The sequence below is a fragment of the Pyrenophora tritici-repentis genome, chromosome 1 (genome assembly GCF_003171515.1).
Source record: "Pyrenophora tritici-repentis strain M4 chromosome 1, whole genome shotgun sequence".
In the NCBI taxonomy this organism is placed as follows: domain Eukaryota; kingdom Fungi; phylum Ascomycota; class Dothideomycetes; order Pleosporales; family Pleosporaceae; genus Pyrenophora; species Pyrenophora tritici-repentis.
Window position 1 is genome coordinate 2,150,689 of NC_089390.1, and position 26,060 is coordinate 2,176,748.

Genomic DNA, 26,060 nt, shown 5'->3' on the forward strand with positions numbered 1-26,060 from the left:
AGAATATACCAAAGTAGGATAGCAGCCAAGACCAGTCATTCAAATAACTTTGGTTCAGTCATGAAAACATGGTTCGTATTGTTTTATCATATACTCCGTAATGTCATCATCACCTACATCCGCACGCCAGGGTCCCGAGCAACAAACTCATAGAGGCATTCCGCGCCTTGTCAAGGAATCGGACTCCGAATTTCCCCCCAAAGATAGAGTGGTAGCGCCAGCCAGTACATGCGCGCCACGCACCCCGTCTCGTGCCAGTCAAATGCTTGATGCGAGAAGAAACAACACCTAAGCAAGCTCCTCGATCTTGGACTTCTCACCTGCTGCATCTGCTGCGGGTGTCTTGTCCTTGCTGTCCTCGTCGTTCTCGAGTTCGGGCATGTCGTCGTCGTCATCGTCGCTATCGTCGCCACCAGCGTCCATTCCCATGCTGCTCAGGTCCATACCGCCCATACCAGGCATGCCAGCCATGCCTCCCATGCCTCCCATGCCTCCAGCACCGCCGAGCTTACTGAAGTCGATGCCACCGAAGCCACCATCACCACCAGCGCCGCCCATAGGGTTCATCTGGTTCATGGACTCGTCCTCGGGTGCCTCGTCTTGCTCATCCTCATCGACCCACTGAATATTGTTAGCACATAGCTCTCTTTTACTCCTAAGTACGTAGCTTACCTTGTCGAAATTGGTCTTGAGGAAGTGCATCTTCTTGCTGTCTTTCAGCAGACGAGGCCAGTACTCCTCCTTAAGTTCCTTCTTGCGCAGTACCAATGTGACATCACGGCCGCTGTGATGGATCTTTGACTCCTTGGGATCGATCTCCGCGTAAAACTCGAGGTCAACGGCGTATGTGACTTTCTTAGATGTTGAGGTACCCTTGAAGCTGAGTGACTCCTCCTTGAGGTCGAGCTTCAGATCCGACTCTGGTACGTCGGCGGCAACGATGGTGAGGTATACGTAGTTCTTCTCAGGCTCGGTACTTGAGGAGCGTTGCGCCCAGGTGACTGTCGCATGTTAGTATCGAATGGCTCCTTACAGGCTCTATGAAAGCTGTCAAAATCCGTCGCGACAGGCAGTGCAGGATGCACGTGTATCTGTGACGGGTCCGTCCCTGTCACAACCATGGTCCTTGTCGCGAACAGGAAAACCACGGAAAGTGTCCCGGGAGCTTTTTCGGATATGGCTTGGTGGATAGGCTGCAGCTTACCTTCTGGAATCTGCGTAGTCATTTTGAGGCTTGTGATTTGGTGATGCGTTTTCCAATCGTGTTCGAACAGTTATCTGAGGTTTCTGTACAGTCTTCTTAGGCGTGGATTGCTGGGTAGTTGTAGTGTTTGTTGGGAGGAAGCAGTTTGAAGGTGGAAGAAATGCACAGTTGTGGAGGGACTAGCGTGGAAAGTAATAGAAGCTCTGTGGAAACTTGGACTTCAGCGCCCCGGTTTTGATGGATCAATTACGGAATGGAGCTCGTAGGGCGGATTAGCAATTTATTTGATAGGTGTCTTAGATCTGCTAAATGGTCTCAGCCAATGTCGCGTTGAGATAGACAAACCTCGATCCCGGGGCTAGTGGGTTGCAACTGCCCCGCGAAGAGCTCAACATCACATGGGGCCCGAGCTCGAGTGTTGCAAGGCATGCTGCCACACCCGGGACCCTTACCCTACTCATGCATGAACGACCGCTTGTATATACAAGACTTGCGCAGCAGGTAATATCCGTGTGTAAACACCTACGTAGTGAATTGTGATTGACTGGCTACATTCACTTGCCCGAATAGACGCGCTCGTGACCAGGCGCTCTTCATTCTTACCTACACCGACTCCCGCCTTATCCCCGACCGTTCGCATATGCGATACTTGCTTTTCTGGTCTAAACACCAACCCACCACAAGGCCTTAAGCACGCATTCCATAACTGAGCGCCCGCCATGGAGACCATCCGAGGTCTCCTCTGGAAGCCGACGCCCGAGGAGCAGGTACACCACCCTATCACTACATGTCGCAGCAGCCCACTAACCAAGCCCCCCCAGAAGCGCAAATGCAATGCCCTCGTCCGGCAAAACGTGCGCAAGCTCGACCGCGATATCCAACAGCTTAAAGCCACAGAGCAAAAAACCAAGACGCTGATCCAACAATCGTCCAAACGCGCCCAACGCAACCCCTCCATGGCCAAGCAAGCCAACCAAGACGTTCGTATCTTCGCCCGCGAACTCATTCGGATCCGGAAACAAAATAACCGCCTCATGACGTCCAAGGCGCAGCTCAATAGTGTGCAGATGCAGGTCAATGAGGCCTTTTCGGTTAGGAAGATCGAGGGCAGCATCAAAGCTAGCACGGGCATCATGAAAGACGTCAACAGTCTCGTGCGCTTACCGGAGCTGACGGGCACCATGAGAGAGTTGAGCTCTGAGCTCATGAAGGCGGGCATTATTGAAGAGATGCTGGATGATACATTGGGCGAGAATGAGATGCTGGAGGGAGAAGCGGATGAGGCTGAGGAGGAAGTAGATAAGGTACTGAGCGAGGTGCTCAAGGACAGGTTACCACCGAGCAAGGCCAAGGAAGAGGAACTGCCTACTGCGCCACAGCACGAGCAGGAAGAAGAGGAAAACCAAGAAGAACTGTTGGCGCAGATGCGCGGGCGGTTGGAGGCGCTCAAGAGCTGAGCTAGCATACAGCACATTGCAACATTCGAATATTAGATTTGGGAACTGGCGTTTGGGTGCAGGGGCTTGATGTATGCAGCGAAATCAGCGACGACAGAATGAATTTCTGAGATCAACAGTTACCACATGTTCTATATTAGCCACTATAGTTTGTCATGTCATCTTCTCCAAACACTGCACGGTTGACAGATACAGAGCATCATCTCAAAGAAATGCATTGGAACAACAACATGCCCTTCCGAACCGGGCGAACGCGATTTTTAACCCATCTCTCATGACATCTTATAACGTCTTGGTATCAATCGCTTTTCGTCTTTCTTTACAAGGGGAAAAATCCAGAGTACCACCACCTATCCGAGCAACACCTCGCCGATCTATATCTTTCCTCATAAAACAAACTACGGGCTACATGCTACACGAATACGTATTCAATCACCCCTAATAATCTTTCCAACAAACTTGAGTTCCCACTCCTTCGGCTCCTCGCCTACAAAAAGCGCATTCGCTCGGTCATCCAGCATCTGTGCTGTCACAGCAATGCCATCGTACCACTCGCGTGCCTTGTCGTTGGTGTTCTCGCTCCATACTGCTAGCACGCCGTCTGGACTGCGGGGTGTGGGCTTCGGTGGTACACCACGCATCTTGAGTAGCATGTTAAGGATATCGCTGAACTTGTCGCCTTGCTGGGAGAATGATGAGGGGGATTTGTCGAGGGGCCAGCGGGGATTACGGGGGGATTGGTGGTTAATGATGTCGTCTGCTGCTGATGGAGAGGAATTAGATTGCAGGGCTGAGGCTAGATCGGCATCGAGGGATTGTTGTTGCTTAAAGGTGCCGTCGATAGTGTCGTTGGGGTTTTTGTCAAAGGGTAGTTCCCAGGATCGGAAGAGCCAGCACATACGCTCTACACAGGCGAGGAGCATGACTGCTACTAGGAAGGTCTCAAACGGGTTCGCTTGTTGGCGCTGGAGAAGACGACGCTCGAGGTCGTTCATGACGATGCGGGCAAGACATGCGGCGCGCTTCTCTGTCGCGCCCATGAGCTGCATGGTGATGAGATTGTAGGAGGCAGCATGCTCGAGTGATGTAATCGGTGTGCGGATGCCGTCCTCAATGTCTGCAGGCGCCAGTATAGCAGGAGCCATGGTGGGCGCAAGTGAGGGGTTGGAGAAGATGTGCCATTCAAAGTTACGAGATGTAAGTATGCGGGTGAGGTTCCAGAGCTCCAATGCCTTGGAAATGAGACCATCCTGACTTGATGATGCTATGCTCTTTGCGCTGTGTACCGTCGCTCTCATAAAGTCCGAGTCCTCGGTATCGGAGAAGTGGCCCCCCATCTTTTTGATATAATGGTCCAACTTGCCACTAACGTCGTCGTCGCCGTCTATTAGCTCCAGATCGGGCGATGATAGTCCAGCAAAAATGGCAGGATCTATGTCCGTGTTCTGAGCAGCCTGTGATTGCTGACATTTCAGGGGTATAAATGTAACAAAAGTCGCAGAATCAGGGAAATGGGAAGCCTCTATCCGTCCTGGAGTTTGATCGAGTCGTATTTGACCTTTCGCCTGGTTGGTTGCATGGAAGGCCAGAACACTATGGAGGCCTGCGGAGTATAGACCAAATTCCTCGGCGATTCGTGTACGGATACATGGCTGCTTCCATAAACGCGCACTCTCAACATTCTGGCAAGTATTGCAAGGATTCTCTCCGGAACATGGCTTCTTCAGCATGCGGCACCGAATACAGGCTCCTCGTTTTCGTACCTCCTGTACCTCTTTACGCCTAGTGTCGGTGAAGCGACCCCTAACCTTGGGCTTTGCAGGCTTCTGGTTCATGCTGAAATCAGTAGTGAAGTGAGTCTGATTGCCTGGGTTCATCGCTAGCGGTCGCGGATGGCCCATACCTTTGTGCATCTCAGTCGCCTGCATTTGCTCTTTGCCATGATCTTGCAACATGGGATCCAACGAATTGGGCTGTATATTTGGCCATTGCCCACGTCCTTGCGGGTGGAAGAACTTTCCATCTGATATACCATGCATACCATGTGAAAGGTTCATGTCTGACTCCATAGCCATGCCATTCGTTAGTGGCATCAAGTCGTTCGCCGCGGATGCTGCCATGACTAGCGATGGAACCATATGCGCCATAGAGTTGGAATTCGAGAGAGGCATGTGGCCCATGTGAGGCGAAGTGGAAGGAGAATGATGTAGTGACCCGTTGAATTGGTACATGGATGGCATGGTCGGCGCATTTGTCATGTCTAGACCGTGCGATAGGCCTCCCAAGTCAGAACCATCTGGCCTATCGTCTTGTATCAAGAACTCTTCTAATAGTCCCGCGTGGCTCGAATGGTGATTGTTATGGCTGTTGTTATTGTTGTGCATTTGCGATGGCTGCTTCTCTGCCATGCGCTTCCCACTCAGGTCCAGATGCTGTCGCGATACCTCTGCCAGTGTCTCTAAAGCAGAAAGCTGCTTCGACGGCGCAAATGGGAGGTTCATCTCCTGGCCATGTTGCATTTGACTCGTTCCAGATGCGTTTGCATTGTTCGTCTGCGTCATATTGTCGGGGAGGGGCAGTTCGTGCATTTGTAGCAACGCACGCTGGCGATCTTGAAGAGGTAAGGCGGGACATTTTTTGACGAGATGGTTGGTGAGACTATCAATGCGACCTTTGGGAAACTAGACGCTGTCAGCCATCACCTTTCACTCTCCTTTTTCTTTCATCATCAAAACTTGTAATTTGAACCCCCTTCATCGCAGAAAAAAAGCTGCCTGCAGTCTTGTAGCCAAAGTTCATGTGCTACTTCTGGATGTGTATAGTACAAAAATATCACATTAGTGCGCAAGGGCTTGATGTAGTTACTCACCTTTTCACCGCAAGATTTGCAGGTATGCTGGTAGCGATTGCTTGCATCCTCCAGCTTGGGTCCACGCTCGAAATATTCGAGAATCAGTTGGTTGGGCCTCCGACCCATGGTCAACTCAGGATTCGGGTACCTGGACCATGTCGTGGGTGGTGGAATGTTTTTGCAGACAGAATCAGGCGGTCAAGGCTCCGGCGGTGTGGAAATCCTTTTGTAGCCTATGGTTGGTGGAAAGAGTGTGCGGAGTGTCTGACGTCGGAGCGCGGTACTATTCCGGGCGTGCTTAGGCGCGTGAGATCACCTTGGCGTTAGGGTGCCACCCAAGCTAAAGCCATCCGAATGCGAACATCGATTCATCATGTCCCTCGATGGATTGCTATCTATTCGATACATGGTAGGAAGGCTTTCATAAAGATCTACCACTGCAACAAATGCTTTGAGAATGAAACGTTGATGGAAATCCGCATGCTGCACACTCCTTTTGGATGCCCAGGTATTCTCACCAAATCAGGCATAACCTTGTCGGGTAATCGTATGCTAACTGCGGGAATCCGTGGTTGTGGAGATAGTCAGTATATCCGCTAATGTAGTCTTGGGGTCTTCATAAACATCGGCTTCGAGGAAGTCCCTTGCGATTTGCTCCTGGATCAAAGTTAGAAGCGTCCATGCATTGCATTAACTTACTTGCCGCTTCTTCGAGTTCGGCGGTTTCATCTTCTGGCATTTGGCAGCATGCGGCGACAAGATTCTCACCTCGCACTGAAAGAAGTATGAGGTTTTCGGCACGTTGTATTATCTCCTGAGGAACACCATTCATTGCAGCGCAGCTACCTCGATGTCAATAATCGTAAACCAGAGTGGATCATACAGACTCACCATGTACCGAAGCTTGAAGTACTTCGACCTTCCCGGAAGCTACATACTTTTAGTCCACTCATAACGCAATTTACTGAGCCGACTTACTTGTATAGATACGTTATTTGGTCGCTGACCTCCACTGCATCTGTATCGATGCGTACTTCCAGGTGTCCGAAAGCAAGTGCTGGCCTTGGCTTGAGTAGTTCCCTCTCGAATAGTTCTATCAGGGGTCAATAATTGGTCGTACATTGAGCAAGGCTATCCACCATGGAAATGCGTAGTGCCAATGACCTTCGGCCTTTCGGGACCTAAGCTCAACAGATGTTCCATGACTGCGCACGCCAACCCAGCTCCATCACTGGTCTCAGTGCCTTTGCCAAACTCGTCGATGATGAGCAGGCTTCGGCGGGTAGCCAGGCTCAGGGCCAACGAGATCTGCTGCAAATCTATCATGAAAGCGCTCTGGATCCGAGACACCGTCTCGCGAGTTGTGACCCTGGAGAGTATCTTGTCGGTTATACCAATCTTTGCGCTGTTTGCTGGTACAAAGCTTCCAATATGCGCCATGTAGACGATCAGAGCAACCTGTTTGAGATACACACTTTTGCCCGAGTAATTGGGGCCTGTCAACACAAGCATGCTTGGATTATCTTTGTGCGCATATGTATGGCGATTAGAAGAGCTAGTGAACTGCTGGAAGTCGGCAGCATAGCGCTGATCAGATGCCCCTGAATGTGTTGGGTCTCCGTCTCCGCCTCTTAGAATTGTATTATTGGCGATGAAGGAAGATACTGTAAGCTCTTGCAGTATATGACTATTAATGTTAGTAGCCTCAACCTGATTCCAAGATTTTGAGACCTACCGTCCTCCTTTGATGTGTATGATGTTTTCATCTGTCATGCTAGGGCGACAGAGCTTATATTTCTTTGCACCTTGCGCCAGGGCAATCAAACTGTCAAGCTCGCCACAAACGTCAGAGCAGGAAGTTAGAAGTTCCTGGTATTGCAGTAGGTGTTGAGCAAGCTCATGACTGATCTCAATCTCGCGATCAGATATGATACCGTAAACGTCGCCAAAGTGATCGTCCATCTCTCGTGTCTCGCTGTTCTTGAAGTACACCTGCTCTTCAGTACTGAACATCCTCTCCCAAGGATTGTCGAAGCTGCCATCGTAGACAGCAGTACCAGTCTCGGGGTCGACTGGAGTCGTGCAGAGAAAGCCTATCTGAGGAAAATAGATGACATTCAAATTTGCGCCTATTCTGATCAGTACCACTGCACGTTTTAAATGCGGTGCATGGCCAGTAAAAAGTGAAACTTAGGTGTATATCCGAGATAAGAACAACTCACGTAGGTCAGAAGGCATTTTTTCGGACAGCTTTCTTGCCACTCGATTGAGAAAGTCATCAAGACTATCCAAAGTCAATTTCATTTGGTCCAGCTCCTCATCGATGCCTGGTATTATGACCGTTCGGCCTTGTTCTACTGAACTCTTCAGATCGATAGTTTCTCTGATTTTTCTTCCGATCTGGGCCAAATGATAGCTTTCAAACGTCGTCAAAACCTTTCAAAATTAGTACTGAGGCAAGTTCGTTCTGTGATACTGCTTTGCGCTTTTGAGCGGTAGGAATGAAGACTTGCCTTATTCTTGATAACCACTAGTTCCCCTCCTAGTACTTCTTGTAACGTATCTTTGATCTTAAGCGCATGAAACACAAACTTTATCAGTCAGATTGATCTGTTCAGTATTTCAAACGCACTGTGACTTACTGCCATGATCGATGTCCATATGCTTTTCGAAAACCCCCGGGCTCCTTTCGTCGAACCGCCCACGCCTTTTCTGAGGTTGATCATCACAACCCGCATGTTGCCAATATTCTTCAGGCTTTGTACGATAGTTTGCAACGCTGACTCATTGTCTGGGCGTGTAAAAATTTCCACCGTGTTCAATCTCTCGTTGATGATATCAAGGTTGAGGCTAGGGCGAAGGAACTGCTGCCGAAGCAAGAACCTGCCCTGCGGTGTTCTTGCAAGATGATGGAATAATCCGTACACCGAAAGGCCTTCTTTTTCGCCCGAGCTAGCTTTAGTCGGGCCTTTGTTGTGTGAACGTGGATGAGATTCGGCACCCATTATTTGTAAAGAGTGCAGCGTATCAGAATTGATAAACATCGTTTCACGAATCGTGAACATCTCCAGAGTTACGACACGAAACATCAGGCGGGCAGTGTGATCACCCGGTAGATACGAGGCAGCACGTCGGCGTTGTATATACGATATCAGTGCGCCAGCGCAGCCTACCTATGTATACATCAGTAAAAATATACTAAAAGAGAGGTCCTCCATACTGTTGAGCGGCTTTCAAGGTCGATCCACCCTGCGAGGCGGAGTAATTGCCCTTGCTGGCCGGCAGAGCTCTCCTCTTCATGGTGGTTCGCAGCAGCAAGCTCTCCCGGAACGTTGAATCTGACACGTGTACCATTCTCTTCGCCCAGTCGAAGGGCTACTAGCTTGGTTCTTGCTGAGTCGTAGTAAAACTCGCTCGGGGGCCTCACTTCGAGTAGATAAGGGAAACGAAACTGGTCGTTGTCACCGCTGCTAGACTCTCCGCTCCTGGCTTCCGGGTCGAAGCACTCGATCACCTTGTCATCAATCTTAGTAGAGACCAAGATCACTGTAGGCTCGATGAAAGTTTTTACTGTGTGTCATTAGTCAAGTACCTGTGTGCCAAGCTAACAACACGCACATGACTCCACGATGTCGATGTCACCGCATTGTATATCTTCCATGAAATACATCTTTTCGTCTCTTGCTACATAATAGCAACACCCCACTGTGCCGCGTTGCGTCAGATCGACGGTCATGATGGTTTCATTCAAAGTATCGTCGTTGCCGTTGATTACATCTAGTGTTTCAGAGCGAGTGTTGAGCGACGTCTCGTCTGGAAGCGACCTATCCTGGACGTGAATATGTGAGCGCCAGCGCGAAGTGGCAGCTGAGGGCGTGATAGATGGACGCCTGGCCGACTTGGAGCTGGAAGTGCTCCAGGAATTGACTGTGCGGTTACTGTGCGAAGCAGCGCTGCTGCGACTTCCTCTATGCCGATAAGGTTGCGTGACGGGAAGTTTGCGCGGCATTCTTGCGGTCGAATAACACCGAGAGTGTTGCTGGTGTTCGTGTACTTGAGGTGAGTGACGGGTATTGTACTAGAAGAAGTTGCGAAGGAGCGCTCGCGTGACGCGTGCCTGCCGCGACAAAAATGTAGAAATATGGGCATGAGTATGAGCAGGGTATTCTGAATTTATGCAATCTCCAGAGAAAAGAAACTGGCTACCTACAAATGCCGATTATGCTACATTATGTACATGTGCTGTAATTGTCTACAGTGTATTTTACAGTCGTATCATCGTTAGTCATGCCACATCAAGCAGAAGCAGCTACAGTCAGGCCTGTGCCATCTTCCTTTATAGAAACCTTGGCTGTATCACCAGTGCGTATCTCGCCTCTTATGATCTTGTCCGCCAGGCCGTTACCAATCTCCCTCGCAATGAGCCTGTTCAGCGGTCGGGCGCCAAACTTCGGATCATATCCCCTGTCGCAAAGCCACTGTTTGGCCTCATCGGGACACTCCAAGACAATCCTACGATCGTCCAGTCGCTGTTGAAGTTCCTTCAAACGGATATCCACAATGTCTCTAAGCGCTTCGCGGGACAGACGACGGAAGATGATGAACTCATCAAGGCGGTTGAGGAATTCGGGTGGGTATGTTGCGGAGACCACGTCCATGACAGCGTTCCGGATTTCCGGCGAGATCTCGCTGGAGTCTTTTTCAACAGCATGCAGGCTCTGATCGCCAACAATGATATCAGCTCCTAGGTTGGATGTCATGACAATGATGGTGTTGCGGAAATCAACTTTGTGGCCCTGTGCATCTGTGAGGAAGCCTTCGTCAAGGACCTGCAGGAGTAGCGTCGAGATGTCTTTGTGTGCCTTCTCCCATTCGTCGAACAAAAGTACCGCATAAGGCTTTCGTCGCACGGCTTCTGTGAGTTGACCGGCGTCCTCGTACCCAACGTAGCCAGCGGGAGAACCAATGAGGCGTGAAACGGTGTGCTTCTCACTGAACTCGCTCATATCGAACCGGATGACAGCTTGGGGCGTGCTGAAGAGATATTCGGCTAATCTCTTGCATACCTCGGTCTTTCCCACACCTGTTGGTCCCAGCATCATAAAAGAAGCGATGGGCCTATTCTCGCCGGAAAGGCCAGCTCTTTGGAGACGAATAGCATTCGCCACAGATATCAGGGCATCATCTTGACCCTTCACATACTGGCGCAAGGTGTCTTCCATGTGTATGAGCTTCTCGCTTTCTCCCGCATTGAGTTTGGATAGCGGAATACCGGTTGTGCGGGAGACGACAGAAGCGATGTCGTCCGCAGTTACAGAGTCGTGTAGTAGGGAGCCCTGTCGGCTCGCTCCAGCCGTCACCTCCTCATCTTTGGGAAGCTTCTGTTCCAGTTCGGGGATCCTACTGTACTGAAGCTCACCAGCTTTAGCAAAGTTGCCTTCTCGGCGGGCCAGTTCGAGCTCCAATTTCGCCCTTTCGAGATTTTCTTGTGCATTCTTGATCTCATCGAGCTCCTTGCGCTCCTTCTCCCACTTCTCAGTCAAGACCTTGACTTCATCCTGCTTCTCCTTCAAGGATTGCTCCAGTCGTTCCCGGCGCTCTTTGCTTGCGATGTCGGTCTCCTTGCGGAGTGATTCTAGCTCAATCTGAATAGTCATGATTTGTCGATCGAGCTCCTGGATCGCGTCTGGCTTACTCTCCTGCTGTAGCCGGAGGGCACTCGCGGCCTCGTCTACCAGGTCAATGGCCTTGTCGGGTAGGAAACGGTCGGTGATGTATCGATTACTGTACGCAGCCGCAGCAACTAGCGCATTGTCGGTAATGCGTACACCGTGGTGGACCTCATATCGCTCTTTGATGCCGCGCAATATAGAGATGGTGTCTTGAACGGTAGGCTCTCCAACAACGATAGGCTGGAATCGTCTTGCAAGTGCTGCGTCCTTTTCAATTTGTCGGTATTCATTGAGTGTTGTTGCGCCGCATAGCTGCAACTCTCCGCGGCTGAGAGCGGGCTTCAAGAGGTTGCTGGCGTCGATGCTGCCCTCTGCCTTGCCCAAACCCAAAAGTGTGTGCAGCTCGTCAACGAACAGAATGACGCCCTTGTTAGCTTCTTCGACTTCTTTCAGGACGCTCTTCAGTCGTTCTTCGAAATCACCCCGAAATTTTGCACCAGCAATGAGTGAGCCGAGGTCGAGTGAGATGACGCGCTTGTCTTTGATCGATTCAGGCACGTCACCCTTCACAATGCGCTGGGCTAGGCCTTCGAGAATTGCTGTCTTTCCAGTTCCAGCGGAACCGATCAAGACAGGATTGTTCTTCGTTCGTCGCGACAGAATCTGTATTGTACGCTGTATTTCCCCGTCTCGCCCAATTACTGGATCCAGTTTGCCATCTCGCGCCCGTGCTGTGAGGTCCACTCCGTATTGCTCCAGCGCAGCCTTTTCCGGCTCACCACCTAGATTCATGCGGTGGGTTCCACCGGGAGGGTGTGGCCGGCCTCCATTCGCATATCCTCGTAACGATATAAGCGACCGGAAAAGCTTTTGCTGCTGCGACGTTCGTGCTGTGGACGCATTGAGACACAGCGGCGATGTGCGGATGGGAAGTGATGGTGAAATGGAGGGGGATGCGACACGCCTTGCGGCAATGCGTGCTCTACTGATCAGCATGATGATATTGAGTCAGAAAACAAGCAAATATCAATTGGAAGAAGCTGGGAATGGATTCATTATATTCGTGATTGATGGCGAGAGCACAGGCTTCCCCGAAGCTGCGCGGTGATTCGATGTTCTTCTACGTTCACGAGCCGCACCTGTCGAGATCACGATGACACCACTACTACAAACCAAAGTCTAGAGCAGCGCGAGGACACAAATTGGCGTAGGAATACTCCAAACAATGCAGATGCATAAAGGTTTTGGTCGTGGTGCCCGCGTCCATGTGCGGGCAGTGCTCGACATCTGGACGGCAAATGCGCTAACACGTGCTAGCGCCAGGATCCGTGCGTAAAAATCCGAATAGCAATCTCCCTCCGCCAGCAGAAAAACCATTGACTCCTTCTCCCACCACCCACAACTTCTCTTCTCCCATCCCATAAACGCAATCCACACCACTGCAACCATGGGTTTCACCGACCTCGTTTCCGAAGCAGGCCTGACACTCCTGAACAACTTTGTCAAGACTCGCAGCTACATTATTGGGTAAGTTACTACCCCACCATACACAAACTCGATTCCGCGTTATGTTCCCCCCTTTGCATCGCGTCGCACCTCCAGCCTTTTCATGATGAGAACATTTGGTCCGTGTTAATGAGGCGGCTTAAGACCCCGCTATCTGAATACAAACCCAAGCGCTTGTCGCACCTCTGATCTACTTGTTGTTTCCGCTGCATCTCACTCAGGTACTATGGAGGAGTCATCGGCTAACAAGGCATAGCTACACCCCATCGCAGGCCGATGTCAAGGTCTTCCAGCAGATCAAGGAGGTTCCCGCGCCAGAGAAGTACCCGTACGCATGGCGCTGGTACAACCACATGCTCACCTTCGAGGGCGAGTTTGACTCCCTTCCTGGTGACCCAACCAAGGAGTTCACTGCCTACGGCCCCGAGTCTTCAGAGCTCACCCTGAACCCCGCCAAGGCCCCTGAGAAGGAGGCTGAGGACGAAGACGACGACGAGGTCGACCTGTTCGGCAGCGACGACGAGGAGGAGGATGCCGAGGCTGCCAGGATCAAGGAGGAGCGTCTGGCCGAGTACAACAAGAAGAAGGCTGGCAAGACAAAGCCCGCTGCCAAGTCTATCGTCACCCTCGACGTCAAGCCATGGGGTATGTTTTCTCACAGATCTACTATAGTACATTTCACTAACTCCTCATAGACGACGAGACCAACATGGAGGAGCTCAAGGCCAACGTTCTCGCTATCGAGAAGGACGGTCTCGTCTGGGGTGGCTCTAAGCTTGTTGCCGTCGGTTTCGGTATCAAGAAGCTCCAGCTTAACGTTGTCATCGAGGACGATAAGGTGTCGCTGGACGACCTCCAGGCACAGATTGAGGAGGACGAGGACCACGTCCAGTCCACCGACGTTGTTGCCATGCAAAAGTTGTAGATGCGCCGCTGATTGCAGGCCATTTTATGACCATTTGACGAAGAGTATGCACCATCATGACAGGCGGTTTGGCGGTGGTTAACGGTTTGACGTCTTTATGAGCAGTCGCTAGGCGATAACCAAAATAACGACATGGTAGAGATACCACTTCCCACTGCGGGACCAACAACAACAACAACAACAACAAAAGTTGCTGCTTATGTGCACCAGTGACATAAAGTCATCCTGCAATACAGACGAGAGAAGTGTGCTCAGTATGAGGATTGAGTGGATGACTGCATGGTCATAAACTGATGTTGCTCTTTGTCTTTGTGTGCCGAGCAGACGTAGAGCCAGTCCCGAGCTGCCGGACGCGCGAGCGTGTTGTTTCATGAGCCGCCTCTGATGTTGGACATGTGCCCTGAAGCGCGCCACAACGGAAATTGCCATGAAGCGAAAGTGTGTTGAGCAACGGCATCCAACGGATCATGTGTTCGCGCTCAGCTCGCATCCATAGACGGTAATGATCGCTATGAGGCTGATAACAGCGGTACCACGCCGATGAGATGGGGAATGGGCCGGGCTTTGATTCTGCCGCTACCACTCAGCGAGCAACAAGCGGCACCGAAGTATATCACAAGCACTCCGCCCTGGGGGGCTGGAGGAGGAAAGAGGTAGGTAAGCGTCTTGGTTAGTGCTACAATTGGAGACTTGCCCCACCATCTTCTTCTCGCGCGTCTACACGCAGCATGCAGTAAACACCGCCCTCGGTGCCATCACAGCGTTTCTGAGCTACACAGCTGCAGTGTGAGCATGTGTACGGCAGCGTATAGTGTACCCGCAGATAGCCATAGGTACATTGGTGTCCACCAGACCAGTGCATGAGAGATCCCGGCCTCATTCAGCCCTGGCGGCTGCCTGATGACTAGCTGCATCGCGGGAGCATTTCAGCCCCCAAATGCAACATGAGGACGGTTTCTCTCAAATTCTCTGCTGCCGCACTTTCCAGTGCTTTCTTTCTCGCACTCTTACGTTACCTACCCGCTTTGTGCTTCGTCAGTCTTGCTGCTGTGCCGCTCATCGGCGTCTGATCACCACCCCGCTCTGTGCTGTCTCACGCCGCCACTGAGACCACACACAAAACATATCGGGTTGATTGCTTCTGTGTTTCGACAACTCTGACCTTTGTTCAACCTGTCACTGAAATTTGTTTTTCCACAAAACACCCCGATCCCTTCTCACTCCAGCCATGCCACCCAAACGAGACGAGTGGGATAGCAGATACGGAGAAGATGACGAGTGGTACACGACCAGAGACCGTGTGACTGCTAGCACTCGTCATGTTCATTCTTCTGCGCCCAAGCTCCCACCGCGAACAGTACGAGACGACGAGAACCTTCGTCCCGACTATGGCCGCCGCACGAGTGAGTTTCTCGCTCCTCAAGTCCACTACACGACTGGACTTCACCGTACGCGTTCGCAGGGTCATGCGCCAGCTCCTCACGTAACCATCTACAACACGACCCGTATGGACAACGAAAGTAGTCCGCAAGTGCGCGCCGAAACAAAGGCCCCGGAGGCTAGTCCCCGCGGTAGATATGAGGGAAAGCGCACCATTCCCGGTGCTTTTGAACTCGAAGATGATATTGCCGAGTTGAGAGCAGATTTGAAAAGGGAGCATCGTTCGCGCTCTAGGCACGAGTATGAACGTCATCACCACTCGCCCGAGTCCAACTACGAAGACAAAATCCAGTTGACTCTCGCTCAACAGCGTGTGAAGGATCTTGAGAAAGAGCAAGAGCGGCGGCACTATTCACCCGACCGCGGCTATGAGGACAAATTCCAGCTGCTCTCTGCTCAACAACGCGTCAAGGAGCTCGAAAGCAAACTTGAGAGAGAGCGAGAGCGACACCACCACTCACCCGAACGTAACTATGAAGATAGAATCCAGTTGACCATGGCCCAGCAACGGGTCAAGGACCTTGAGATGGAGCGTCTGGAGCGTCAACGTCAGCACTCACCAGATCATAGCTACGAGGACAAGGTGAAGCTAGCGGTTTCACAACAGCGGCTCCGAGAAGCCGAAGAGAAGCTGGAGAGGGAGCGTCAGGAGGAGGAGAGGGCAATGCGTGATGAGCTAATGAGACGCCGACTAGAGCTTGATTATATCAAGGACATGAGGGAGCGTGAGCATGAGGAAGAGAGCATCAGGAGGCAAGAAGAGCATTTGCATCGTGATTGGGAGTTGAAGCGGGAGAGGGAGGAGCGAGATCGTGAACGACGAGAGCTTGAAGAAGAGAAGAAGCGCGCTGCTATCATCGCCGAAAACAGGGCAAAGATGTCGAGAGAGCAGCGAGAGGCCGAGGAACAGCGCGATAGGCTCTTGGATAAGATTGAGAGAGAGAAGCGACAACAAGAAGAGGAACGCAAACGAATTCTCGCTGAAAGTAGGGCCAAGATGTCTAGGGAACAAAGGGAGGCTGAGGAACAGCGTGACAAGATCTTGGCGAAACTGGAGAAGGAGAAACGAGAACAGGAGGAAGAACGTAAGCACATTCTGGCTGAAGCCCGCGCAAAGCAAACAAGGGAAGACCGCGAGGCAGCAGAGCAACGCGAGAAGGTTCTGGCGAAGCTGGAGAAGGAGAAACGCGAGCAGGAAGAGGAGCGCAAGCACATTCTCGCAGAAGCCCGCGCAAAGCAAGCGAGGGAAGACCGCGATGCAGCAGAGCAACGCGAGAAGGTTCTGGTGAAGCTGGAGAAGGAGAAACGTGAGCACGAAGAGGAGCGCAAGCACATCCTCGCAGAAGCCCGCGCAAAGCAAGCAAGGGAAGAACGTGAAGCTGAGGAGCAGCGCGAAAAGATTTTGACTGCCATGGAAAAGAAGAAGAAACGCGAGGAAGAAGAGCGCCAACGCATCATTGCGGAGAACACGGCCAAGATGGAGAAGGAAGCGCGAGAGCGTGAGGCCCGGGAAAAGGCCATGGAAATAGAGCGCAAGCGCATCATCGCCGAGAATGAAGCAAAGATGGCCAAACAAGCCAAGGAGGCGCAAGAGGCACAGCTGCGTGCAGTCGAAGATTACCAGAGGAAGAAGGCCAAAGAAGAGGCCGAAGCTAAAGCAGAGCAAGAACGCATCATTTTCGAGTACGAACGCAGAAAGATTCTGACCGAAGAGAAGGAGAAAAAGGCACGTGAGGAGTTTCTCCTGAAGCTCAAACTCGAGGAAGAGGAGAAGAAGCGCAAGGAAAAGGAAGAATATGACAACTTTCTGCGTAAGCAGAGGGAGAGAGAAGAGGAAGAGAAGAGGAAGAAAGAGGAGCAGGAAAAGGAGCTCGAGGAGGCTATGCGCAAGAGACTTTCTCAGTTTGGATTCCAAGAAAACCAGATACAAGTTCTGGTCAACCCTGAGAAGCAGAAGGAACAACTGCAGCAGGGCATGCTGCCGAACTATCCACTCCAGCAAGCTGCACCCTCTCCTCCTCCTGCTCATCATCACCATCACCACCAGCATCAGGCGATTGCTATTGCGCCTGCACCTACGTATGCCAAAGTTCACACGAGCCATCTTGACGTCGAGACACTGCACTATTATAACATTCCGTACGAGTACGACATGGTAAGTTGTATTTCCACCGCGGTCTATTCTCAAACGCTAACACATAACAGGACCCAAATTACATCATCATCCTCCGGGAAATGTCGCAACGCGATACGGATATTCTGTTCGAACACACTCGTCGTCTACGCTCACATCATGGCAGCACACTCTTCATCGAGGCAGAGGGACACGACAGGAAGGGCAGGAAAGAGTACGCGTTCGTGCGCAAGAGGTCTAGGTCCCGCTCCAGGGTCGGGGGTGGTTCTAGGAATGTGAACCTTGGGGATATGTTTTTGAGGTAATGGACCTATTGATGGGTTTGCATTGAAATGAGCTTTGTCTTTGACGAATGTATGTATGACGGCCTCTTGTATTTTCTCTAGGATATACCAAGTTTCTTTAGTCTTCCGCATATAGGTATTTGAAGTTTATTGCCCATGTTTCTGTCGCGTAGGTAATTTTGTGATGGGTATCATTCGATCACGCGACCATCTCGTAAGCGCAAGCTACATTTCTTCGTTGTTCTGTAAGCTTGTGTGACGCTTGTGTCTCAACGACACTTCAGCTGCTGACCGCCGATACTGTGCTACCGCTTTGCAGCTTAGGCTGACATTGTACGTGGCAGCAGAGTGACGATAGCTGAGATGCTGCGAGATGCCTCACACGACAGCTGTATAAAGACTCGTATCGGGCATGAGGCGCACCACGTGCTCGCTCGTCACGTTTCTACGGGGGGGGGACGTGGGGAAGAGTCCGGCCCGCATTCAGCGGGAGCCTCGGCATAACTATGGTCGGAACGTGAAGGAAACCTGGGAACCGTTCGCGCCAACATCAACAACTCTCCTACATTCTATTCTAGCATGCTTTGATACCCCTTTTGATTTTATCTTGATTCAACATGGCCGACGCGCTTTGCGGGCCTTCCAACGCCCTTCAAAACTTCCAGAAACACACAACTGTCGACCGGACTTTACAACAGGACCGCTTGGTTGGGAGACATTCACCAGCGCAGGTGTGTAGTCACATGTGAAGAAGTTTTAAGGCTGAAGTTTGACAATCGTGCAGGGCTTCCGATCAGCACCAAGCGCAAATGCTGGCGCACTTGATTCCGAGTTTGACGCCTTTCAAGCTGGACGACCAGTTCCGCCGCCACAGGAGTTGCAACACTTTGGCCCCCGATTCGCACAACCTCCTCCACACTTTGCGCAGCAACCTCAAGTACCCGACTGGGCTGCAGACTTCCAGCACTTGAACATTTCCAGTCAATCTCCGCAAACATTCCAACCACACCGACCGCAGGCGGCGAACGCGGCGTCAGCATGGCATCAGGACTTTTTGAAGCAGCAGGCGCCAGTTGCGCAGGCCCCTGTCATGCAACAGAACATATATGGGGGCATGTCTGGGTACAGTATTGGTGGAGGATTCCGAGGACAAGCATTCATGCAAACGCCATCTTTCCAGAGTGCCCAACATTCCGAGACGGCCCAAGGAAAGCAGCGCGCGCAAGACGAAGTACCCACCTTCGATGAGGCGGCTTTTGAACAAGCATTCGCCCAAGCCCAACAGGACATGATGGAGGTAGCCTCGGCGGAGCAAAGCCAAGCACAGGCAGCGTCAGAAACGCTGAATCTGGATCGGACGGGTGAGATGGATCCTCTTCTTCGACGGATACAAGAAACGCGGCCAGGTGTGTAGTATCTGTCAAGCAGTACTACAGTTTGCTAACCAACTTTTCCCCTCGCAGCCGTCTACTCCGCCATTCAAGTCTGGAGCGAAACAGGCCTCGGCCGCACCTCAGAAGCAGTCGCATACCTCGACAACATGACCGTCCAGGAAAGAAGCGGCAGCCTAGTTCAAGACGCAAACGAAGCCATCTGGATCGTCGACTCCCTCCAGCGCATCGTCAACCGCGACGCCCCCGAACAAGTCAAGACCCGAGCTGAGGAACTCATCAAAGCAATCAACCAGCGCCTCATGTCACAATACCCCCTCGGCACCCGCGTCCCTATGAGCCAAGAGCAAATATGGCAAGATATCGAAGAAGCAGGCTACACACGCACCCCAGTCCACGAACACATACTCCAACGCCCTGAGCCAGAACAAGAAGAAGACTCACAACCCCCTCCCAACACCGACGATGAAATGGCCGAAACAGCAGCCCGTCTCCTCGAGCGTGTCGCCGATAACACGAGCGAGAAGTTCCAAAACTCGCAGTTCCTCGGTCTTATGCGTAGATTGCGGGATCGCGAAGTACGTGTGCAGGAGGATAAGATTGTAGAGGTCGACCAAACACAACAACCACAGCGAGCGTCCGGGGCGGAGCAGCAACAACAATCAAATCGACCTTCGACAACGACGACGATGACGACGCAGATACCAGACATTGACCCCACGATTCTAAACTACGCAGCTACAGATTTCGAAACGCCAGTTTATTCGGGTGATGGCGGTGTGGTGGGACTGGGCTTGTCACAGTAGGTTTGAGTCGATTGAGATGGGCGGGCTGGTTTAGTTGACTAATCAAGGGGGCAGGCTTGTTTAGACGGTGTCGTTGCTGGAGCCGTGGCTGGGGAGGGATATGTCGCGGTAAAGATTCCCTGGTATGAACAAGATGGGGATTTCTTCAGGAATGTACTTCCTGGCAGGGATCCGGTTACTAGACTAAAGGGGTTAGGCGAGGGAAGTGGGGGGTGAAAGTGGTAGGGTGACGATGAGATAAGTTGTTGGGAAACGAATATACTAAAGTCTTCCGTGTTGCATCGCGTTTGCAGTTATAGAGATAGAAGGGTGTCGTACTGTAGAACCAGAGGAGATTTCGGTACAGTGAAGCAGAATACACATAACAGATCATCAAACTTATCATTCCCATTCCCTTGTCTAACCTCAACTCTCCCCACCTCAATCCCCCTTCCAAGCCGGCACCCATATCCCCACCCCCTTCTTCGCATCCACCCTCATACCCTCGGTCCCCTGCACCTTGAGACTCTTATTGAAATATCGATCCATCACCTTCAAGCACGGATTAATCCACCTGCCCCCATCCCCTTCACCATCTTTACCACTGCTGCCATCCTCGGCATCACCCACCAGCAAATTAAACCTCACAACCATCCTACTCATCGGTAAACAATGCAGCGTCCTCAATTTGGCGCCACTAAACCCAAAATCCTCGCTCGCCTCCATGGCGAGCTCGAACACAAGGAAGTGCATAGTGGGGTTCTCGAGATAATAGTCTAGGTGCACAAGGCAGGGGATTTCGTCTGAGAGGGTGGAAGAGGCTAGGACGCGGGGTTCCGAGGAGGGAATCTGGATGCGGGGGATGGGTAGGGAGGATGTGACTAGGGGAGCGCTAGGGTCCGACGTACGACGCCACGTTATATCGAGTGTAGTATCTAGCGCGGTAGCCCGTCGTTCCTCGAGATTATTCTTACGTACGTCGAGGCTGAAGCTCCATTCGGTGAGGATGTGGGGGTCCATCTCTGTAGGAGAGACGTTGGTAAATTCCTTGGTTACGTCGCATGTGGCGCCGCCGTGGATGCTGTGGACTTTGACGCAGAGGTCAGAGACGATGAGTTGCTCGTCGGCGAAAGAGGCGACTTTGGCGCGTAGGCCCCATTTTTGGGCTATGCCGAAGGCGTCCGGAGATTCTGGGTTGGGAGGCGCGGTAGACTCGGCTTCTGTGAGGGAGAAGTAGCTGGGCCAGGGATCCGGGTGTACGCGTGCGTTGAGGTCGTAGCTGGCTTCGAAGGGGGCGTTGAAGACGAGGTCGGTGACAAGGATCTTGGAGATGGGTATGTCACGGTCGCTGAGGACGTGGTAGAGGACTTTTACTTCGAGCGCGTAGTCGGCTGGGTCTGGGGGCGCCGTGAAGCGGATTTTCTCCGTTGTTCGCGCGCCTTGAGCTAGTTGGCCTACGACGTGTCCGGGAAGGTCCATGTCTGCTGATCCGTCGAGTGGAGGGGGCACTTCTTTCATTGGCGAAGATGCTGGGCGTTCCACCCATGTGTAGGCAAGAGTATCTTTTGAGCGACCCAAGAGTCGTACCTCGAGCACAGCTTCGGTATCCTCCTCTTCTTGGTTCAGTATTTCGATGGCCAAGGTAACGGGTTCGTCTGTGTAGTATTGATTCCGGACTTCTGGAAGACTGATCTCCATCTTCGGCGGCTTCGGCAGAATATGAACGGATGTGCCAGATCCTTGTTTCAACGCTCTTGACTTGATCTTCGTGTCTGATTTGATCCACCACAGCGGACGAGCCGTGATATCGGGGTCAGTGTCTGAGCAGATCAGGCTGAACTTCCCTGTGCTCACTTCAAATACACATGTTCCCACATCTACATCGCCTGACTCGCGGAAAACAATTGGAAAATTGTACACCTTGGTCTGGCCAGCATGCAGAGTCAGATCGGAGACCCCCTCCCATCTTGGCTTGCAAGTAGTCGAATGAGTCTCTTCTAACGTACATGAGTACATTATCGAAGCGCTATGAGCTGCATCTTGTTCGCCGTGAGTCAACCGTACTTCAGCCAGACCACCGTTAAATTGATATTGTAGAGATGACAAGGTAACAGGAGCAGAACCTTGCCGAGCATTGGATGTAATAGCGATCTGACACTGCAGTGGTTCACCCACGTTGCCCTCGGCTTCGGAGAAAGCGAAGGATGTATGCACTGCAAAGTCAGTCTTGTCTCGAGGTAAGGAGGTGTGCACATACAGCAGGATAGGTGGTCCTTGACGTTCAGACTCACGCTCACTTTGTCACTTCCCTCGCTCCACAGTGGGTCCAGACATTTCATTAGGTCGTATTTGTATTTAGTCTTGCCAGGAATCGCTGAACAATATTAGAATCATGTAAGCAGTAGGAAGCAACCGAACACTTACTTCGACTGTGCAACTCCCATTCCGTAGCCACAAAAGTTTCCAGACTTTTTGTCCGTAGTGCACACTCATGCAAGGCCCATACCACCTCTGAAGTCAAAACCCACCATCCTTCTTTCCTCCAGGCCATTGTCTCCCAGAGTGGGCGTAGAACCTTGAAGGCATCTCCGAACCTGTTGACATGCAGAAGTGTTCGAGCAACCTCTAGCTGCAGCTGGTCCACCTTCCGAAGCTGTCCTCGGGTTCGAAACTCTGCTATGGCGGCGTTGAGCTTGCCCGAGATGTCTCTCCAATGCTCAAATCCATTGCCAACGCCAGGCATGGGGTACTCCTCATGCGGATGTGGAACGAGGTAGTAATCATAGATCTGGTTCCGATTAGAAACCTTTGTAGCAGGCGACATGCCTGGAGGGACTCTGTCGTCTTCGGGCATATCCCTCGCGAGTAGATAGCGCCTTTTCGCATGGTCGCTTGCGACTTTGTGCCAATAGCCGGCATGGTGCAAAAGCTCCCATGGAGGCATCCTTTCTCCTATCGGGAATTGCTTTTCAGGCTGTGAATACAATGCGCTCGGGATGTCCATCAAAAGATCTGTCTCTTGGGCAGGATCTCTTATCTTGAAGATTGGCAGTTCTGCCCGCTGAACAATCTGCGCCATTGCCGCGGCCCACCTTGACTCCCATGCTTGCCAACCGTAATTTGCAGTTCCCTTACCCCGGCGATCAAGCACGTCTTGTAACCTCTCCTTGTATCTTAACCACGTCTGAACTGCTGAAGTAGGATAGTTGTTCCATAGCTGGCACCGGATGTGCCGTAGCGCGATGATGTCTGCCAGCAGCCGTATCTCGTCCCATCTGGGAGACCAGCTCGCAGTAGTTTCAAACAAGCCTTCGGGGCCAAACAAAGACTCCAAAGCAACGCTGTAGTGACGCTGGGCAGCATCCATTTCCTGGCGGAACTCTGCGAAGATGCCGAGCTTGAAGTCATAACGAATCCCCCATCCAGGGTAAGACAAGGTCTGAGAAGTCCCACGCGTAGGCGGAGCAGTGGGAGGAGGAATGGTACCCCGATTCTTCTTTCTCCGGGCATGCTTTGTAAGGTCTCTGTAGTATTCGACGCAAATGGGTTGCAGGATGGCTAAAACAGAAGTGACAAAGGCTTCTAACTCGACTCGAGACGTTCGCGGTGGTAGGAAGAAAAGTGAATTCTTGGGGTCCAAGCCAGTAGCCCGGCGTATGACGGCTAATCTATCCTCAATCTCGGGTGCCTCCAGTATGGTCTTATCACTCAATAGCACCACCACATGTCGGATACGATAGTCAGACTTTTGTAATTGGCCCTTGATCTTGTTGATCTCCGTCTTCAACTGGTTGTCATGTAGACTGTTTGTGATGGGGTCTGTAGTGAAGTCGAAGAAGGATATGTATACGGAGGGAACATAGTGCTGATGCTTCGAGACCCACGCGGGAGAAATTACGCCATCGGGGAAAGAGGGAGAGCCTGGCGAAAGTGGGGATATGGGTGAATGCAGAACCCACGATGTTGCGGCTGCAATGGCTGGACTGTTCGGAGGTGTCGTCTCGGAGTTTGTGGGCGCGTTCGCCTTTTTGGGGGGCAATTGGAAGGTCTAGCAAACATCAGCCCGTCGTTCGGTGGTGGTGTAGGTGCGCAGGCGGCTGTACTCTTCCTACGCTCCGTATCCGGAAGCCATGTGTGATCCCTCTGCGACTAAAGCTCCGTCCGTTCCAGGGAGCGTTGGTGCCATCTGCACTGAGAAACTCGTGGAGTAGCTCAGATGCGCGTTCACTAGTTACGGGTGGAATGTCGGAGCTGATGTTTGTGACAGCCCGGCCTGGGAGGACATCTTGCACTGGACGAGGGGGATCAAGCTCCTTGTTAGTCGCTAGACCAGAGAGGACTATAAAGGGTAGGTTGTGAACTACAAAGTCAGAAGGATATGCCTCCATAACGCTGCACCAAGTTTATCGCTCCATTCCCAAGTTCGAGGCCGCTGAGCAAAGGAGGGGTGGAGGTGGCGCGATGTTGCAAGTGATTGTCGGCTGCCAATCGCAAAGCCTCGGATGATCTATCTCAGGATGATGACTCAAGAAGATGCAGTGCTGCGTGTTTGCTGCAGGTGGAATACTCGTAGCGGGCATGTCAATCCGCGGTCGGCGGTCGGCGGTCGGCCTGGGTGAATTGCGGGCGCGGGAGTGATGATGACGCTAGGGTGAACCCTGTCAGCCCTCTCTCCCGCCGAATGATCCGCCGAGTGAATCGTCCGCACAGCACCAGCTTCGCGACAAGCTTCTGGCGATACTGCTCATACAGTCTACGCGTCTTTTTCTTCTGCCGGTGGTGTGCATATCCGAGCGTAGCCCTATTCCTTCCATTTTTCCATCCTCACTTATCCTACATCCACCCACTCTCGGCGCGCACAGGCTTGAGGCCGTCAAGACAATGGCGGGCCAACAGCAGCAAATACTGGACACCATCTTCAGTATGAAGAGGAAGATGTTGCGAAGAGACGACTGTAAGGCTGCATTTGCCTCTGCTATAGCTTCGCTAACGTCCCTCAGCCGACACGGAAGATTCGGAAACAACGTTGAGCAACAAGAAGCAGGATTTGAGGCGCAAAGTCCATTATGCGCGCGCCAGCGACCCCGACTTTCTCACAGATCCGCATCCTTACAAAAAGGTTTGTAGACGTGCGCGGTTGAATGCGCGCAGTAGACTAACCGTCTCAGCGCATTGAGCACGCCGGCTACCAGCGATCCATCTTGCAGCGCAACCCTCCACGATACGATGCCGATGGAGACATTGTCGAGATTGAAGACGAATATGACGACGAAGATGACGTGGAAACCGTCGAGGAAAATCCATACGGAGACATTCAGCTAGAGAGTATGTAGCCATCTGAGCGACGGTAAAAGGTCACGAGCTTACCGGAGATACAGGTCTCCTCGCGCCCTTGACATCGGCCGCCGATCTGCCCAATCACCCAGCCTTGAGTGTAGCATATACGTCCAGGCACCTCACGGACCTCGCAAGCGAAGTCGGCGTCCTTTCACGGAAGGAGCAGGTCACAATCGCGCGGGCAAAGAACCTGATTGTAAAACTACAAGGCGATTCTACGTTTGCGCCCGCTGCTTTGGCAGCCATGGGCAATGCGCCAATGCGGGAACCGCGGTCGAGGGAGCCAAACGGACGCGCAGAGAGGGGGCAGCAACAAGCTCCTGATGCTGAAATGCAAGACTCTGTAGAAAGCGCTCAAGATGTGGACATGGAAGATGCGGGCCGACTCAATGGGACTGACCGATCGACCAACGGCCATGTCAATGGAGCACATGCAGTAACCAATGGGACGCACGGAGGAAATACAGACGGGAATGGGGAGAGGGCGCAGTCTGCCACGGCCGAAGATGTTTCCGATACAGCATCGCAACAAACGCATAGAATGACGACGCGTACACGAGCTCGAGCGCACGCAGCGTCGACTCCCTCGCCGCCTCAATCGCCGTCTAGTCGCATACACCCGCTTTTCATACACCCTACCGATTCATTGCCGGACCGTGATTTCGGTCTTCCATCTCAGCAGGCTGAGGATGCGCGCATGCTACTTATGGCATACATACAAAAACAGGAGGAAGTCGCGCGTATCACGTCCGACCTGTACCAGGGTCTGCTGCAGGCCGACCGCATGAGACAGGACGTCTTTAAGTGGTCCAAAGCAGAAGCCCATGTAGGGGAAATGAGCGACGGCGAAGACTGGTACGACAATGAAGAATGGGGTCTCGATCAAGACCTGGCTAAGGGTCGGGATGAAGAAGAGGACGAGACAGCAGTAGCTGGGAAAAAGTCGACAAGACAACGGCGTAAGCCTGACAAGGACGATCGATAGCTGGAACTGTATAAGCCACCATGGCTTCTTGTGCTCAACTCTCTTTTTTGTCTATGCACAGCAAGATACCACATCATAGGCATAGAATA

At 52.1% G+C, this 26,060-nt stretch overlaps 11 protein-coding genes across 11 annotated transcripts; 6 read left to right on the forward strand and 5 right to left on the reverse strand.

The window, feature by feature from the left end:
* Nucleotides 1–288: 288 nt before the first annotated feature.
* PtrM4_008690 (CS multi-domain protein) lies at nt 289–1,226 on the reverse strand (the record flags this gene model as incomplete). The annotated part of the gene is made up of 4 exons (XM_066102894.1): nt 289–332; nt 414–621; nt 673–1,001; nt 1,205–1,226. 4 exons carry the CDS (start codon nt 1,224–1,226, stop codon nt 289–291), a joined length of 603 nt encoding a protein of 200 aa, XP_065965096.1.
* A 697-nt stretch (nt 1,227–1,923) lies between these two features.
* PtrM4_008700 (Snf7 domain containing protein) lies at nt 1,924–2,661 on the forward strand (the record flags this gene model as incomplete). The annotated part of the gene is made up of 2 exons (XM_001930844.1): nt 1,924–1,971; nt 2,026–2,661. 2 exons carry the CDS (start codon nt 1,924–1,926, stop codon nt 2,659–2,661), a joined length of 684 nt encoding a protein of 227 aa, XP_001930879.1.
* Nucleotides 2,662–3,089: 428 nt separating this feature from the next.
* PtrM4_008710 (Tymo-45kd-70kd domain containing protein) lies at nt 3,090–5,638 on the reverse strand (the record flags this gene model as incomplete). The annotated part of the gene is made up of 2 exons (XM_066102895.1): nt 3,090–5,342; nt 5,531–5,638. The coding sequence occupies 2 exons, from the start codon at nt 5,636–5,638 to the stop codon at nt 3,090–3,092; spliced, it is 2,361 nt and encodes a 786-aa protein (XP_065965097.1).
* Nucleotides 5,639–6,643: 1,005 nt separating this feature from the next.
* Nucleotides 6,644–9,521, reverse strand: PtrM4_008720 (MutS, Mismatch repair ATPase (MutS family); the record flags this gene model as incomplete). The annotated part of the gene is made up of 7 exons (XM_066102896.1): nt 6,644–7,199; nt 7,248–7,641; nt 7,735–7,948; nt 8,062–8,103; nt 8,155–8,685; nt 8,733–9,082; nt 9,131–9,521. 7 exons carry the CDS (start codon nt 9,519–9,521, stop codon nt 6,644–6,646), a joined length of 2,478 nt encoding a protein of 825 aa, XP_065965098.1.
* A 286-nt stretch (nt 9,522–9,807) lies between these two features.
* PtrM4_008730 (AAA-2 multi-domain protein) lies at nt 9,808–12,180 on the reverse strand (the record flags this gene model as incomplete). Its single annotated transcript, XM_001930847.1, has 1 exon — nt 9,808–12,180. One exon carries the CDS (start codon nt 12,178–12,180, stop codon nt 9,808–9,810), a length of 2,373 nt encoding a protein of 790 aa, XP_001930882.1.
* A 1,219-nt stretch (nt 12,181–13,399) lies between these two features.
* Nucleotides 13,400–13,615, forward strand: PtrM4_008740 (uncharacterized protein; the record flags this gene model as incomplete). The annotated part of the gene is made up of 1 exon (XM_066102897.1): nt 13,400–13,615. One exon carries the CDS (start codon nt 13,400–13,402, stop codon nt 13,613–13,615), a length of 216 nt encoding a protein of 71 aa, XP_065965099.1.
* Nucleotides 13,616–17,207: 3,592 nt separating this feature from the next.
* On the forward strand, nt 17,208–17,494 carry PtrM4_008750 (uncharacterized protein; the record flags this gene model as incomplete). The annotated part of the gene is made up of 2 exons (XM_001930849.2): nt 17,208–17,210; nt 17,261–17,494. 2 exons carry the CDS (start codon nt 17,208–17,210, stop codon nt 17,492–17,494), a joined length of 237 nt encoding a protein of 78 aa, XP_001930884.2.
* A 596-nt stretch (nt 17,495–18,090) lies between these two features.
* On the forward strand, nt 18,091–19,670 carry PtrM4_008760 (PAT1 multi-domain protein; the record flags this gene model as incomplete). The annotated part of the gene is made up of 4 exons (XM_066102898.1): nt 18,091–18,204; nt 18,258–18,879; nt 18,937–19,442; nt 19,566–19,670. 4 exons carry the CDS (start codon nt 18,091–18,093, stop codon nt 19,668–19,670), a joined length of 1,347 nt encoding a protein of 448 aa, XP_065965100.1.
* Nucleotides 19,671–20,090: 420 nt separating this feature from the next.
* Nucleotides 20,091–24,037, reverse strand: PtrM4_008770 (Foie-gras-1 multi-domain protein; the record flags this gene model as incomplete). The annotated part of the gene is made up of 4 exons (XM_066102899.1): nt 20,091–21,862; nt 21,907–22,023; nt 22,074–23,697; nt 23,753–24,037. 4 exons carry the CDS (start codon nt 24,035–24,037, stop codon nt 20,091–20,093), a joined length of 3,798 nt encoding a protein of 1,265 aa, XP_065965101.1.
* A 493-nt stretch (nt 24,038–24,530) lies between these two features.
* PtrM4_008780 (uncharacterized protein) lies at nt 24,531–24,825 on the forward strand (the record flags this gene model as incomplete). The annotated part of the gene is made up of 2 exons (XM_066102900.1): nt 24,531–24,603; nt 24,650–24,825. 2 exons carry the CDS (start codon nt 24,531–24,533, stop codon nt 24,823–24,825), a joined length of 249 nt encoding a protein of 82 aa, XP_065965102.1.
* A 405-nt stretch (nt 24,826–25,230) lies between these two features.
* Nucleotides 25,231–25,971, forward strand: PtrM4_008790 (uncharacterized protein; the record flags this gene model as incomplete). Its single annotated transcript, XM_066102901.1, has 1 exon — nt 25,231–25,971. The coding sequence occupies one exon, from the start codon at nt 25,231–25,233 to the stop codon at nt 25,969–25,971; it is 741 nt and encodes a 246-aa protein (XP_065965103.1).
* Between the last annotated feature and the right edge of the window lie 89 nt (nt 25,972–26,060).